Genomic DNA, 14274 nt, shown 5'->3' with positions numbered 1-14274 from the left:
AGCTGCATGGCTTCTATCACCATTTGTGTATCATGAGTGAATAAACCTTTTAATGAATCATTTTTCCACTTTAGCTTTAAAATGCACCCATCCATATAGTTCTGTTCTATTCACACATCTCTTAGGGACATAGAACAATAGGATTTTCCATTGTCTAAGCTCTGAGCATTGCTTTAGTACAATCAAGGGAATTTACAATTGTAATGCATTCTTGTACCTTGCCTCAGAGAAACGACCTTAGTTATGTAAATGTCTATAAAACTGCATGCCAGGCATCAAAACATCAAGGCAGAGAAGGTAAGAAAATCTAAGATTGTGCTTGAAGGAACCAAATCAGTTCCTTTGGTGCAAAGTCCCTTCCAACTCAGAAATGAGGAATCTGTTCCTCTCAACTAAAAAAAAAAATAAATAAAAGAAATTCCCCTGGGCAGTAAAGCTTTTTGTGGTGGACTAAACTGCATTTTCCAACATAGCCCACAACCTGGCCTTCTGAAACATAGTACTCTTGATCCACAGCTGATTTCCCACTTAGTGATCATGGGACAGATTATTCATAACTCAGATGGAGAGCTTAGCCCATGCTTACAGCAAGCCTTGTAGCCTTCAATCTACCTAATTTATACATTTAAGCGTTTGACATTTAACCTAAATTCACTGTTTAGGACTCATTTATTACCAACAGAAACTGGCATACCTAACAGGTAATGAGTTCTACCTATTTTGCATTCCTGTTCTGGGACATGATAAATAACCCTCTGAAAGCACATCTTCCTCTTAACTACAGTGGGAGCTCAGGACAATTAGCTTAGGCTAGGCACCAAACCTCTAGATGCACTGACATGAAATCTCATGCTTTGCCAAAAAAATCATGGCTGATTTCAGTATTAGTCACAAATAAAATGGGTATCAAGACATTTTCTGGTCTTTTTTTTTAATGTAGATTTGATCGTGGTCCCTCATTTGCTTGCACATTTGTGGTAATTAAGCACAAAAAATGCACACTCAAAATCTTCAGTTTGGATTGGCACTCCACATTTTCAGCCGCTTCCTACAAACACATGGAGAAGAGCAGCCTGACCGTGTTTAGGATGTGCAAGTGCTTCCAAGTGTGTGTTTTTACCTCACTGTTAGTATTTAGCACTTACTTCTCACTCTGGGAGCTGGGGGGCAGTTCAAAACTCCACAATTTTTTGCTTCAAGTTACCTAGCACTTGGCTCAAACTTAACCAGAACATCTACCTCAAAGGCTGAAACATCTGAACAACCTTTGGAAGGTTAGGTGTTAATTGAAGGCTAAATGTTGGGAAACAAACTTTAAAGCAGTTTTGACTTTTGTTTGTGTGAGCCCCTACCCTTTGACTTCTATCAGCACACTTCCTTTGTGGTAAGCGTTATTGGCTGACTTCCTTCTGTGGCAAGTCAGTAAAACATACCAGTAAATTGGAGCCTAAAGAGAGACCACTAAGCCCCCAAGCCAAGACTGATGGCAGGAAATCACTAGTTACTGTAGGACATGTTGTATAATAATCTGGAATACACTGATGAGAAGATGGCAATCTAGTTGAGAAACTAGTTCTAGCAGAGGGAGAACCTTAAACCAAACTCTAGGCTATAAACAATGTGAGAAGACCATTTAATGTCACTGATGTCTTAGATACCTGAGTGAGATACTGAATTTATGGAAGACAATGGATCTGACAGGCCATGTTGTGCAGACAAATAAAAAAAGCCCTGACTAAGTAAAGATTTAACTCTTCTAAAACTTCAAAGGAAGGGTTGTGTGCCCCATGCTTTTTCTCTATTATACTGGCTACTCATTGCAATATTTTAGTATCTGGATGCTGCTTTTCTTTAGAATAACTAATTCGATATGACAGTCTCTTAAGCCGCAAGCGCTGCAACCCTGTAATTTTGAGTTTGAAGGTTTAATAGACTATACAACCTCACTCACCTTGTCTGTCTGTATCACATCTCCTGGCCAGGCAATGTTTCTCTACAAACAAGATGGGTTTTACACACACTGAACTCATACCACCAAATAACAAGTGTTTGCAGTGGACACAGAATATACAGACTTTTTTGAAACATGCATTCTTCTAACAGTACACGGGAGTGGAACAGGAGTCAGTAGCACTGTGGACTCACCTCTTTGCTCCTCTAAGCAATGATTACACATCCCCATCATGCTGTGAGTCAAAGGGGTTTTGTGCAGCCCTCTTTTAGTATGTTTTTTATAGCTACGACCAGGAAGAGCAGAAGCACGTTGATGCAACCTGAGCCAATAATTACAGGCCTGGGTAACTACTAGACACCCTTCTTATTGAAGAAGTATCTCATGCTGGTTGGTACTGGTCCCACTGGAACAGCTGCTCTGAACCTTTCCTTCTATGCACTTTTTCTGTATAGGTCCCTTTAGCTGGTCCTACAGCAAGGTTACAGCCTTCTACTAAGGTTTACAGGATAATTACAATTATATATGGCTCTTGACAAAAAACAGTAATCAGATACATCAGTGGCAAGATTCTGTTCTTGTCTGTTTCTCTGATGAATGTTTCTGCCTGAGAGAGTTAAAGCTGTTCATCTTCCTTACCCGTGCACACGAAGCCATATGCCTGCAACCGAGGATAGTGACAATTAAATGGGTCAATGAACGAAAGTAACCTTCAAACATGAATGCAAATAAATCTGTACTTGCTGCAAGACCTGATGGCTTCAGAAGCAGTATTTACATGTTGAAGCATTTGGAGATCTGGGGCATAGCTTGTACGTTGCCTGCACAGAAAATAGTTACCCTAATTTATCTCCAACCCTTGGGAAACATGAAAGGGAAAAAAGGAGCCATGTATGAATGACGCACAGCTTCATCTTTCTTCTGAATCTAGTGGAAATGTCTTTTCAAAGAAATATCCATAGCCTAATCCTTGTTTGATAATTGCTTTTTGCTGCCTTTTTTTTTAAATTGCCTTTGTTTCTGTTACTTAAGCGTGCAAGAAAGGTCTTTCCTGACAAAAGAAGAGCCAACACAATTTGAAATGAAAGGCTGACACATTCCCTCAAATGACAAACTGAAGTCACGAGCCTGATACATACATTTAGAGATGAAAGCTGTTTATGTATGCCAGTCAGGCAGAAAGCAATTTCTCATAATTGCAGTACCTTTATACCTCAAAGTACAAATAGTATTATTCACAGTCTTATAAACAGATAAAACCAGAACCCTTCCAAACATCCCTTCCCTTTAAAAAAAAAAAAAATGAAAGTAGGAGATATTCCAAAATAGCCCAGCAGCTCTTACGAACTGAGCTGCCCCATCTGCCTTCATTTTAGAAGTGCAGATCCAGGGTCACTCTGCAACAAGGGACTCAGAAACCCTTTCATCCTCAGAGAAGACTACTTCAGGTCTCCTGTGTTGATGTTCAGGCTCACCACATTTTTTCACTCTTCCTCTCTCCCTTCCTCCTCCCAGCCTCTCCCCACCCACAAGCATGCACAGAGCAAGAAAGCGGAAAGGGAAAAAAGCAAAAGTAAAACTTTGGTTCTCTCCTCCTACCTACCTGTGTAAGGGCTAGAGAAGGAAGCCCTAGGGCTTTCTAGTTACAGCAGAAACAGCTGAAGTTATGTAGCATCTCTTTCTTTCAAGCAGAGCCTGATGGCAAGATCTAGCCTGAAGAGCTTTATGTGTAAAGAAAAGCTTTCCCTAATACTTTCTGTGTACATTTTTACCAAAAACTCTAGGTTAAACGGGAATGTAAAGAAACCTCTCCTGCAAAGTGCATAGAAAGAAAAAATGTGCTTTTCCCCAGACTATTAGAATCCAGAGTCACTGTTTAAAATGCAGACTTCAGAGATGATCTATATGATGACCAGACATTTTGTCCCAGCCCTTTTGGTCATGGGAAGCCACATTTCTCAGACTAAAAATGTTTTCAGTCCTCATCACTGCAATTTAAAAGCTGCCAGTTTTTGACTTTAGAAATAAATTTTTTTAAAATCACAGTTTAAAAGTCAACTTCAGTAACTCAAAATATTACATTTGACTTCAAACAAAAAGCAGTTTTCCACAGGAGTCTTATTCAACTGCAATAGTGCTGACAGTTTGTTGCAGGAACTTTCTCTGAAGAAGAGGCAACTGATGAGCATCTTGGCCATTGGACCTGAACAACTTCTACATGTCCTTCTCCTGCCACTCCCCATCCTCCAAAACCGATTCTGCACTGCAAAGTTTTCACCTCCTCACATTCCCACAGCTCCCACCTCACCCCATCCTCTCCCATAACCATACTGAGGAACGGCTGGACCCGGGAGCACTCTTTGAAACACACTCAGAAGCAAGTATCAAACGTATTTTAAAAGGCAAATTCTAAACCCACAGACTGAGTCTTTAATTCTACTATGTACATCCAGGAGTGGACACGTGGATAAACTTCAGCAACTGGCCTCCAGAACCAGAAGAGCTCAGTGGAGGAGAACAGGAGTCACGGTTAGAAGAACATCAGAAGTTGAAGAAGCTCCTACACCAGTGGGACATCCCTGTGGCCTGCCATATGGGCAGACAGTGCATGTATTATGGAACACATCTGCTTTTAGAAACAGCCACACTGATGCTTCCCATTTCTCCTCAACACTTTAATGAAACAGAAACACAGGTTAATGTATTTACTATATTCTAGCATTAATCTAGTGACAGATACAGCCTGTGATCCTGAATGTAAAAATAAAGGAAAAGCTATAGTGTGTGCGGAAATAAACCCTGGATTACCTCCAGTTCTCGCATTTTACTTAGAACAACTGTGTTTTTCTCTCTCTTCTTGAATATTTACACTAATGAAGTTGCCCAAATTAAAATACTTTTCGTTGTCAGCAAACTAAATATAAAATCCTCTAAACACCACTGAACTATTTATCATCTTCTGTAGCGTGTCAGTGCTGAATATGTTACAAACAAAACCCAACTGCACAGGGCATTGCTGCTACTGGAATGAAAATGAGCTAAAATATGCAGCTTTCAGCAGTCTGATTTTGGCTTTTTTTTTTTTACAGTTCAGAACTGGAGAAGTTGGCAGCCTTGTGGGGGCACACATCCACTGAACTACCATAAACTACTAGATTTTCATCTGTTTCAAAAAAGCTTTGGTTGACCTACATTTTATGTTATGGATTAGCTGAAGCTTATAGAGCAATACATACAAAGCTTGACTCTTGGTGCTAACCATATAGTCTAAGGAATTAAATACTTAATCAATAATTTGTCCTGTGTGGCATTTCACACAGAAAACAGAAGTAATCATCTGACAGTTGTATTTAGATTGCAATATAACTGTCATCAAGTTTATTAACTTTTCTTTCATACATTAAGATAATTCAAATGCTCACAGTAAAATTATATGACGTTAAAAAAGCTAATGAACTTTAATTCACAATATCAGGACATGCTAAAGTAGGGCATCAGAATCATTCAGCATTTTGGAAACCTTATTCTTGTGGTTTTGCGTGGCTGGGTTCTGGTGGAGAAGGGGGGCTGCAGGGGCGGCTTCTGCAAGCAGCAGCCAGAAGGTCTCTGCAGGCCCCACAGAGCAAACACCAGCCGGCTCAAGGCCGGAGTCGTTGCTGACCAAGGCCGAGCCCATCAGTGACGGTCACAGCGCCTCTGGGAATGACAGTTAGGAGACCAAAACCCCCATTCCCCCATTCCCGGCCCCTCCCCATGCCACAATGGGGGAAGAAGGGAGGAAAATCATGACTAAAGTGAAGTCTGCTAAGAAGGGAGTGATTGTACTTCTTATATTACATTACTTACATTATCCTACTCTGTACGTGTGTGTGTGTAGTGTAATAAGTTAGGTAGGTTTTTTTCTCTTTTTTACTCCGTGTTGGGTGTGTTTTGCCCGGGATGCTGACTGTGGAATGATCTCTCTCTGTCCTTATCTTGACTCCTGAGCCTCTCAGTATCTATTTTCTCCCCTGTACAGCTGAAAAGGGGAGTGATAGAGGCTTTGGTGGGCATCTGGCCTCCAGCCAGATTTAAATCACCACACCAATCTTTTCTAAATTATCTACAAAATTATTGGTAAAACTAAAGAGGAAGCAGTACCTCATTTCATAAAAACATGATTTCCCCCTTAGGTTTCCATTTTGGTTTTATTCTGAGGCAGAGAAAAAACTCAAGCTGGAGTTTTGGTGGTGGATTTTTTGGGGTTTTTTTTACTGTGCTGGTTTTGGCTGGGATAGAGTTAATTTTCTTCTGAGCAGCTGATACAGTACTGTGTTTTGGATCTGTGACTAAAATAGTGTTGAGATAATACACCAGTGTTTTGGCTATCGCACAAAGTGGTAGCTTTCTTTTTTTAGCATAGGCTGGGGTACACAAGAAGCTGGGAGGGAACATAGCTGGGACAGCTGGCCAAAGGGGTATCTCATACCATACAACATGGTGCTTTGTGATGGAAGAGGGGGGGAAAGAGGGAAGAAGAGTGGATATCTGTGGTTATGGCATCTGTCTTCCCAAGAGACCCTTCCATATGATGGAGCCCTGTTTTTCAGAACATGGCTGAACACCTGCCTGCTGATAGGAAGCTGTAAATAAACTGATTTTGCTTTGCTTGCATCTGCAGCTTTGTGTCACTTACTAAACTGCTGTTACCCAGGAGTCCTGAGCTGTTGTTCTTCCGATCCTTCCCCCTATTCCAGTGGGGGGCCGTAGTGAGAGAGTGGCTGTTTGGTGCCCAGCCACCAGCCAAGGCCTCCCCACCACAGCTGTTCCTCCCAGTAAAGGAGGAGAGTCTCTTACTTAGCTCATTTTGGGTGAAATGCATAGTAACCTACACTTAGTGAAATCTCTTTCATCGGTAAAGAGGGCCCAGGTTGCTGTCTAACTTGGATACAGTCTCTTACGCAGTAGAAAACTACATGGACTCAGATGAATCTGACTGTCAAGCCTGTCACAATGCTGTAAGAGCCTCAGGGAAAATGTGGTCTACTGGCTACAAGACAGCAGCTGCTTGTGCGATCCACGTTTTTTAAAATATCTGATACAATAGCTAAGTAGAGTTTAAAATCTCTTGCAAGATGAGCAGCTTCATTTCACACAGTGAGACAGCAATTGCAGCTGCCAGGGTAGAGACAGTCTTTCTCGGAGTGGTGTGTGCAGCAGTGAGTTCAAGGTTATTGTGCAACATTTGCTGAACAAATGTGACAGAAAAAGGGAAACTAATGACAGTTGCAGCCTGTGTGCAAGTGGGAAAATGAGCACACCTCTAACCTTGTCAGCCTTCACTTCAGCGCTAGCTAAATGCTCTTGGTCATAATGTGCAAGTGGCGAACGCATCACCTGTGTCTTTGTGCCAACAGGTGAGATGTCATAATGCTGGCAGGGGCTGCAATGACCCAGGTAACGGCACAAGTACAGAACATTGCTCTTTCATTACATCACAACATTCTGAAAATATTACTACTTATTATATGTACATGTTAAACCTGAGTCACCACTGCACTTCCACAAAAGACCTGAGTGAAACCCAACAAACTGCTTTAAGCTATCTGCCCCAAACAGATGAGTCTTTCCTCCTGTATCTTACAGTTGTTGCTACTGTTACTATAGTAGCCTCTGCATACCCTGGTCAAATTTGTGGTCCCATGTTCTTAGTCAACTAATCACATATTCGATCTTGGAGCAGGAATAGATTCTGATCTGCTCTATTCTTCTCTCACAGGCTTTCTGTTTATTTGCTGATGGTACATTGTCCTAATACAACAAAAGGGGTTGCATGCTTTCCTACAAGGATCCAAAGCACTGCTGTAAGACCCTTACACAACCACAAAGCAAAGGTGTCCTGGTTTCAACTGACGCAGAGTTAATTTTCTTTCTAGTAGTGGGTATAGTGCTGTGGTTTGGATTTAGTATGAGAATAATGTTGATAACACACTGATTTTTTCAGTCGTTTCCAGTGTCTACACTACAAATTATGGACTTTTCCACTTCGCATCCCCTGCCAGTTTCACAAGAAGCTGGGAAATCCCAGCCAGGGCAGCTGGCCCAGGCTGTCCAAGGGGATCTTCCCAACTATGTAACTTCATGCTCCATATATAACTGGGGAAGTGAGCCAGGAGGTGGAATCACTGCTTGAAAACAGACTGGGCATTGGGTTGTTTTTCCTTTCACATGTGGTAATCAACTGCATTTGTGCATCATGGTTTTTGTATTCTTAATATTATTATTATTGGTGGTGGCTTTGTTGTTATTACCATTATTGTTATCTTCCATTGTTATCGTATTAAACCGTCTTCATCTCAACACATGAGGGGGTTTTTCTCATTCCCCTCCCCACTCCCTGGGGGGAAGGAGGGATGAATGAGCAGCTGCATGATGCTTAGCTGCCGGCTGGGGCAAAACCCCGACAGAAGGTCATATCAGGATTAGTTTCACATAGAGTGGTAAACTCAAAATTTAATCAAACCCAGAGTTTGCCCACAAAAATCCCACCATCTGTTATGTAAGAAGAATGCTTGGAGAAAACCACACAAGACATGCTCTTCCAGGGGGATGTTTGTTGAACCTAAACCAGAAAGTAATTTTGCACTTGACGCAGAACCAAAAATTACAGACTCAGGCATGAGTCCCAGTGTATATAGACCCCAAGCATGGGATCTATGAATTGTGTGGCAAGAGCCTCAACAACAGGATCTCCATATATTTGAACTATGTTGGACATTTTCTGCAGTGAGGCAGAGTGACTACTGGGTGACAAGAGTCCTTGTTCAGGTAAAGGCCCTTTTCTGGAAAATGGGAAGAAAGACACAGTGGTTCAGAAGGACAGAAGTCTCTTTAAAGGCAATGAGTGTAAGAAGATGCAACTGGGGAGGTTTACATCTGTCACTTTTTTCCATCCTGTAAAGCCGCCCAGAAAATGGTGTAGGTGGACGGCTGAAGATTGCTCTTCTCAAAGGCTTCCTCCTGAAATGGGTGCCTACGCTCTAATACTGACTAAGCCGCAGGGCTTTGCTTCTGATCTAATTAGATAATGATACTGCGATACAAAAGGAGAGGTTAATCTTGACTACCTCTTCAATCTCCTTTCCATGTGTACAGTTGTAAACACCCTGGAAGCATCTGGAGCCACTTCTTCCTATGTGTTTCAGTGTCAGCACTCGTACAGAATGAGTATAAATGTGGTTAATTAGGGGAGCCGGAAAAACGGAGACAGGAGGAGACAGTGTTACCGGGCAACTCACATAAATCCTGAGGTGTCTTAGCGCCAGTGTGGCTAACAAAAAAGACAACAAAACAGCTTTTGCCACCCCTATCCCACTCCCCTCACCCCTGTGAAAAAAAAGACCAGGGAGCACTCCCACTCACACCTCTGCGCTTTGACAGGTGTAAGGGTGCACAGCAGGGATCGGCTCTTTCCCTTCCCCACAGCAGAGGTTGCTTAAGGAAGGCAAATGCAGCCATGGGAGCACATGGACACCCACCGTGTGCACAGAGCTGTTTCTGGGAAGTACCCTCTGTTTGCAGGTCTTGGGTGACACTATTTGCCTTCCCTGGTGCAATCAAAGGGCTTTTCTAGCTCCCAAGAAAATCAGACAGAAGAACATCTCTGCCAGATTCCTGCTTTCTAGAACTATTTCAGCAGCTCTTGCAAACCAAAGCACATGTTCCCATTAGTTTCCATAAAATAATGGCATTTTCCTTCTGCTCCCCAAGATACATACTTCTTCCCAGTTTTCTGCCACCGGCAAGCCACTACTCAAACAAACACAAGTAGCACGCACTTATCTGGCACGTAAGCATACTCTACACCCAGCTGGGAAGGGAGATACGATAATTCTCGGATTAACAGAAAAGGAAATCCAGACAAGGGTGTTGGCTGTTATAAACAGGCAAAATTGCCCAAACGTATGAATTGGACCCACCATTGACACACACAAGAGCTCCAACCCATTCTTCCTTACAAAGAAAATAAGAACAAAGCACAAACAATCTGATTACGAGAGAAATGACTGAGAGCAGAAAATTACTCAACTTATGTAATGCAATAAGCCCTATTGAAAAGCATCAGCAAAATGCTGTCTTTATTCCATTCTTTAGACTGGTGGCATTCAGGTGGATAAAACAGCTTCCATTTTACAGTCATTTTCCCTGTTATTTTAGCTTGTTATGCTGTTAATCCAGTAGCAACAGACTTGAACCACTTCTAAGCAATTGATACTCTTTTGCTTTTCACTTTTTTTAAAAAAACAGGTTGTTACTGCTTTTCTGTAATTATATCATCTTGTCACTACAAGGGAGGAGGAATATACACCTCTATTAAAACACTACTTTCAAAATATTTGTTATAGTGATACACAGCCAGTTTTGGTACATAAATAAATGTACCTGAATGTATGGGTGTATGTGCATATACACACACATATATGTGAAAACAGAGATAGTATATATGTATACATATAATCTCACATTTATTTACAAATATCTATATAAATATATTAGATGTATCTATATATACATTAACCTACTTCTATAAACACAAGAATAATGCACATGCAATATAATTACAGACTACTAAAATAATTAATTAGTGTTGGTAAGAAGCAATACATCACTCTTTACACTCTGAAAAGGAGGCCTCTGATGCTCCAAGATATGCCTGTATTGGATGATGTCACATTCCCACCACCACATAAACAGCCTTGCACTTTCTCATTTGTAATGCTGAGTGGACAGGGGTTGGCATCCAAGTCAGGCAACCCAAGGGTTGAGAGCAGCCCTGAGGAAAAGTACTTGGCAGTGCTGGTGGATGAGAAACTCAACACGACCTGGCAATGTGCACTCACAGCCCAGGAAGCCAACCGTGTCCTGGGCTGCATCAAAAGAAGCACGACCAGCAGGTTGTGGGAGGTGATCTTCCCCTCTGCTTGGCTCTCCTGAGACCCCACCTGGAGTACTGTGTCCAGCTCTGGGCCTCACAACAAAAAAAGGACATGGGGTTGTTGGAGCAGATCCAGAGGAAGGCCATAAAGATGATCAGAGGGCTGGAGCTGAGGGCTGAGAGAATTGGGCTTGTTCAGCCTGGAGAAGAGAAGGCTCTGGGAAGACTTACTGCAGCCTTCCAGTACCTAAAGGGGCCTACAGGAAAGCCGGAGAGGAACTGTTTACAAGGACATGGAGTGATAGGACAAGGAGTAAAGGCATTAAACTGAAAGAGGGTAGATTAATATTAGATATAAGGAAGAAAGCCTTCCCTGTGAGGGCGGTGAGGTGCTGGCACAGGCTGCCCAGCGAAGCTGTGACTGCCACATCCCTGGCAGTGCTCAAGGCCAGGTTGGATGGGGCTTTGGGCAACCTGGTGTGGTGGAGAGTGTCCCTGCCCACAGCAGGGGGTTTGGAACTAACTGGGCTTTGAGGTCTCTTCCAAAGGGATTCTAAGTCAGGGCATGTTTTCTTAGGTTAGAACTGTGCATGACAGAAGGGAGTGGGAAAAAGATGGGTTTTGGTTTATTATGCTGGTAGTCAAAAGTCTAGTTTGGCCTGAAGAGCATATTGGCTGACATTCAGTACTGACATTTCACATGAACTGCATTAGCTTCTCTAATATTTAGAATGCAGTTTTAGCATTAATCTGCACTAACAAGTGAAAGTGTCTTTCAGTTAGTAGGCCATCCTCTTCCTTCAGCGTGGTTTGTTAATTTTTATCAGGGGTGATTTTGGCCCAAAATGTTCTTTTGCAAGACAACACTCCTGGCAGGCTGTCAATATTCATTCCCTGGATAATCTTTATCCATTACGTCATTACAGTCATTTCGAGGCTCCTTTGGCCCTCTGCTTTTGAAGTGGTATAGTATGAATGTCTGAGTTGAATCACAGGTTGACTTCAAAGTTAGTTTTATTTATTGCAGAATATGTGTCACTTTTTTCTCCAGCTCATTTTGCTTCCGGAGCATATTATATGTACAACCTGCCAATAAGAATCAACTGTTGAGTGTCAAAGTGCTACAGCCATGCCTTTTATGGGAAGGCATGCTTTCTTTTTATTTACTTGTTTTCATAGTATGAGTATATGGTAGTCAAGAGAATGATGCTAATGCTTCTGTTTGGGGAATAAATATCAAATACGCTAAATGCTATTGTGCATATTCTAGAGTTTCATCCTTTGGTGTCCCAGATGTCACACTACTACTGGGAAAGATACAATCATTGTGTATGAGCACCCAGTCTTAGAGTAATCCCAGGGTTCATGGAATTGTGCTTCTTCAGGTAAAGTACTTCTCTTTGAGGTTTAAATTGCCATTTTCCTGGACAAGAAATCAATTAGACAACCTTCTTCAGGAATGTCTGTCAAGCTTCTCTGACTGTTTTTAATATAACTACTCACACAGAGAGTTGTAATTCAGTCTTTAAGACAGCAGAATTGGATTTATTATAATCATAAATGGCAGCAGCCCCGTTTGCAATTGCTCACAACTTTCCTGAAACTTTCATGTGCAAGGGTAAAAACGTGCCACTGTCAGTTCCATTTCAATGACAATTTACATCAGGAGGAAACTTTCCATAGGCATAAACAACAAAGTGGCCAGGCACATCAATTTATTCTTGAATAGAAGGCTCAAAAAAAATCCAAGTCGGCCAAAGAGGTCTCAAAGTGACCTTTGCTCAGTTACACAGAATGATAGAATCACACGGATTGGAAGAGACTCTTTAGATCATCAAGTCCAACCGTAGCCGAAACCCGACTAGTCCAGGTCTAGGTGGTGAAAAACAAGTCACACTGAGCACAAAGACCAAGTTGAGACTCAGAGGAACAAGTGGACCATGTGAACAGGCAGCTGTCAGTCAGTACACTCATCTGACTGATCCCTGCCTCTCTGATCACCACAGTCCAACCTGTTTTCCTGTTAAACACTATTCCTAAGGATTTACCTTGTGAATGCACTCTCTGTTTTGAGCCCATGTACATGACCATATGCAAGTATCACAGTGGACTCATCACTGGACTGAGAGACTGCAAGCCTGGGAGCCTGCAGATCTGGGTGCCAACAACTACAGTGGATGGAAGTCTGGGCCACTGATTGTATTGACAAAGAGTGTCTAAAACCCACTGGTGGAGAGACCTGCCTTTGTGTGCGTGCAACCCACAAACATATATATATATATTTATATATATATAAAACACCTATCACTGTATTGATAAACACTCTTTGGAACCACTCTGACAGCAGAGGTAAAAACAGGAGTGAGCCTCTCAGTACCTCAGCACTGCTGCTTCCAAACAACAACAAAAAAAAAGGCCACAAGACTTTGCTGCCAGCTTGCTTGGCTGGTATTTAATACTGCTACTGCATCAGGATTGGAAGGAGACCTATTGTGAATGGCAACACTGACTCCTCCAGCTGTGCTGCAGAGCAAGGCGGGTGTCTCAGAAGGGCAGTGGGACATGAAGGCTCAGACCCGTTACCAGGGAGCCATCAGCAGTGGTCAGGTGCTGCCCGTGTTTAGGCAGGTGCCATCAAGGCAGCTCTGTGCTTCTGCTGGTCCATATGGCTGGGCCAAGTGTAGTGCCTGTATGGATGCGTGAGTGTGCCTACTGGGAATATGTGCCCTGCCTCATTACTAACTGAACCTGTAACTACAGAACTGAGGCTGCCACGCAGCAATCTGGCTGGGGCAGGTGGAATCCCTGGGTCCTGACGCCCCTCCAGATTCAGCTACTGCCAATGGTCTTGTTTTACAACCACCACCATTAGAAACTCTTGCAATCTTCGGGTGAAGAGCTTGCAATTCTGATGGCAAAACAGATCAGACCCAACTGGTTTTCAGAAAGGTCTCTGATCCAGCATCTGTATGCCTAATACTTATTTACTGTCAATTTGCTCCTCTGGGGCAAATTCTCTTCCAAGTAATTCTCCAAGACTCAGGGTCAAAACCAAAACCCAAGAGACAGAGGTACTTTTCCTGGCCAGTTATGCACAGATGCAGCCCTCTGCATTCTTCTGACTCTCAGCTTTATCTGGTGGCAGCATACAACCTTCATCTCTCTGAGTGGAGAAGGAGGAAGAGCTCAATCCTAGACAGCCACCCACAGGCTTCACTTTTTCTGAGCCTCAGTAGTATTTTAGATAGTTAGGCTTCATTATTCATAGTCAGTAAGCTGGCTGAAGATCATGGCATTCTGACCCAGGAAAAATAACTGCCCTTCCTCTAACAGAAAAGGATTTACCTTCAATTCCCTTCCTTTTAATTGTGCTCATTTACCAATTCTTGCCCTGTTATGCTGGTGCTAT

General features: G+C 42.4%; 1 protein-coding gene across 2 annotated transcripts in view; it reads right to left on the bottom strand.

Annotated features, from left to right (window-relative positions):
• ABCG1 (ATP binding cassette subfamily G member 1) overlaps positions 1-14274 on the bottom strand; it is a gene marked incomplete at both ends in the record, with an annotated part of 53171 nt that overhangs the window by 23823 nt on the left and 15074 nt on the right. Inside the window, one exon of one of the 2 annotated variants that reach the window (XM_084271928.1) lies at positions 13854-13895. The exons of the other annotated variant lie outside the window; for it this stretch is intronic. Within the exon in view, the coding sequence (XP_084128054.1) occupies positions 13854-13895 (42 nt within the window). The remainder of the gene's footprint in view (positions 1-13853; positions 13896-14274) is intronic. 2 annotated transcript variants of the gene reach the window in all.

This window comes from Gallinula chloropus (genome assembly GCF_964237585.1).
Source record: "Gallinula chloropus genome assembly, chromosome: 1".
NCBI lineage: Eukaryota > Metazoa > Chordata > Aves > Gruiformes > Rallidae > Gallinula > Gallinula chloropus.
This window is presented reverse-complemented; position numbering and strand designations above follow the sequence as displayed.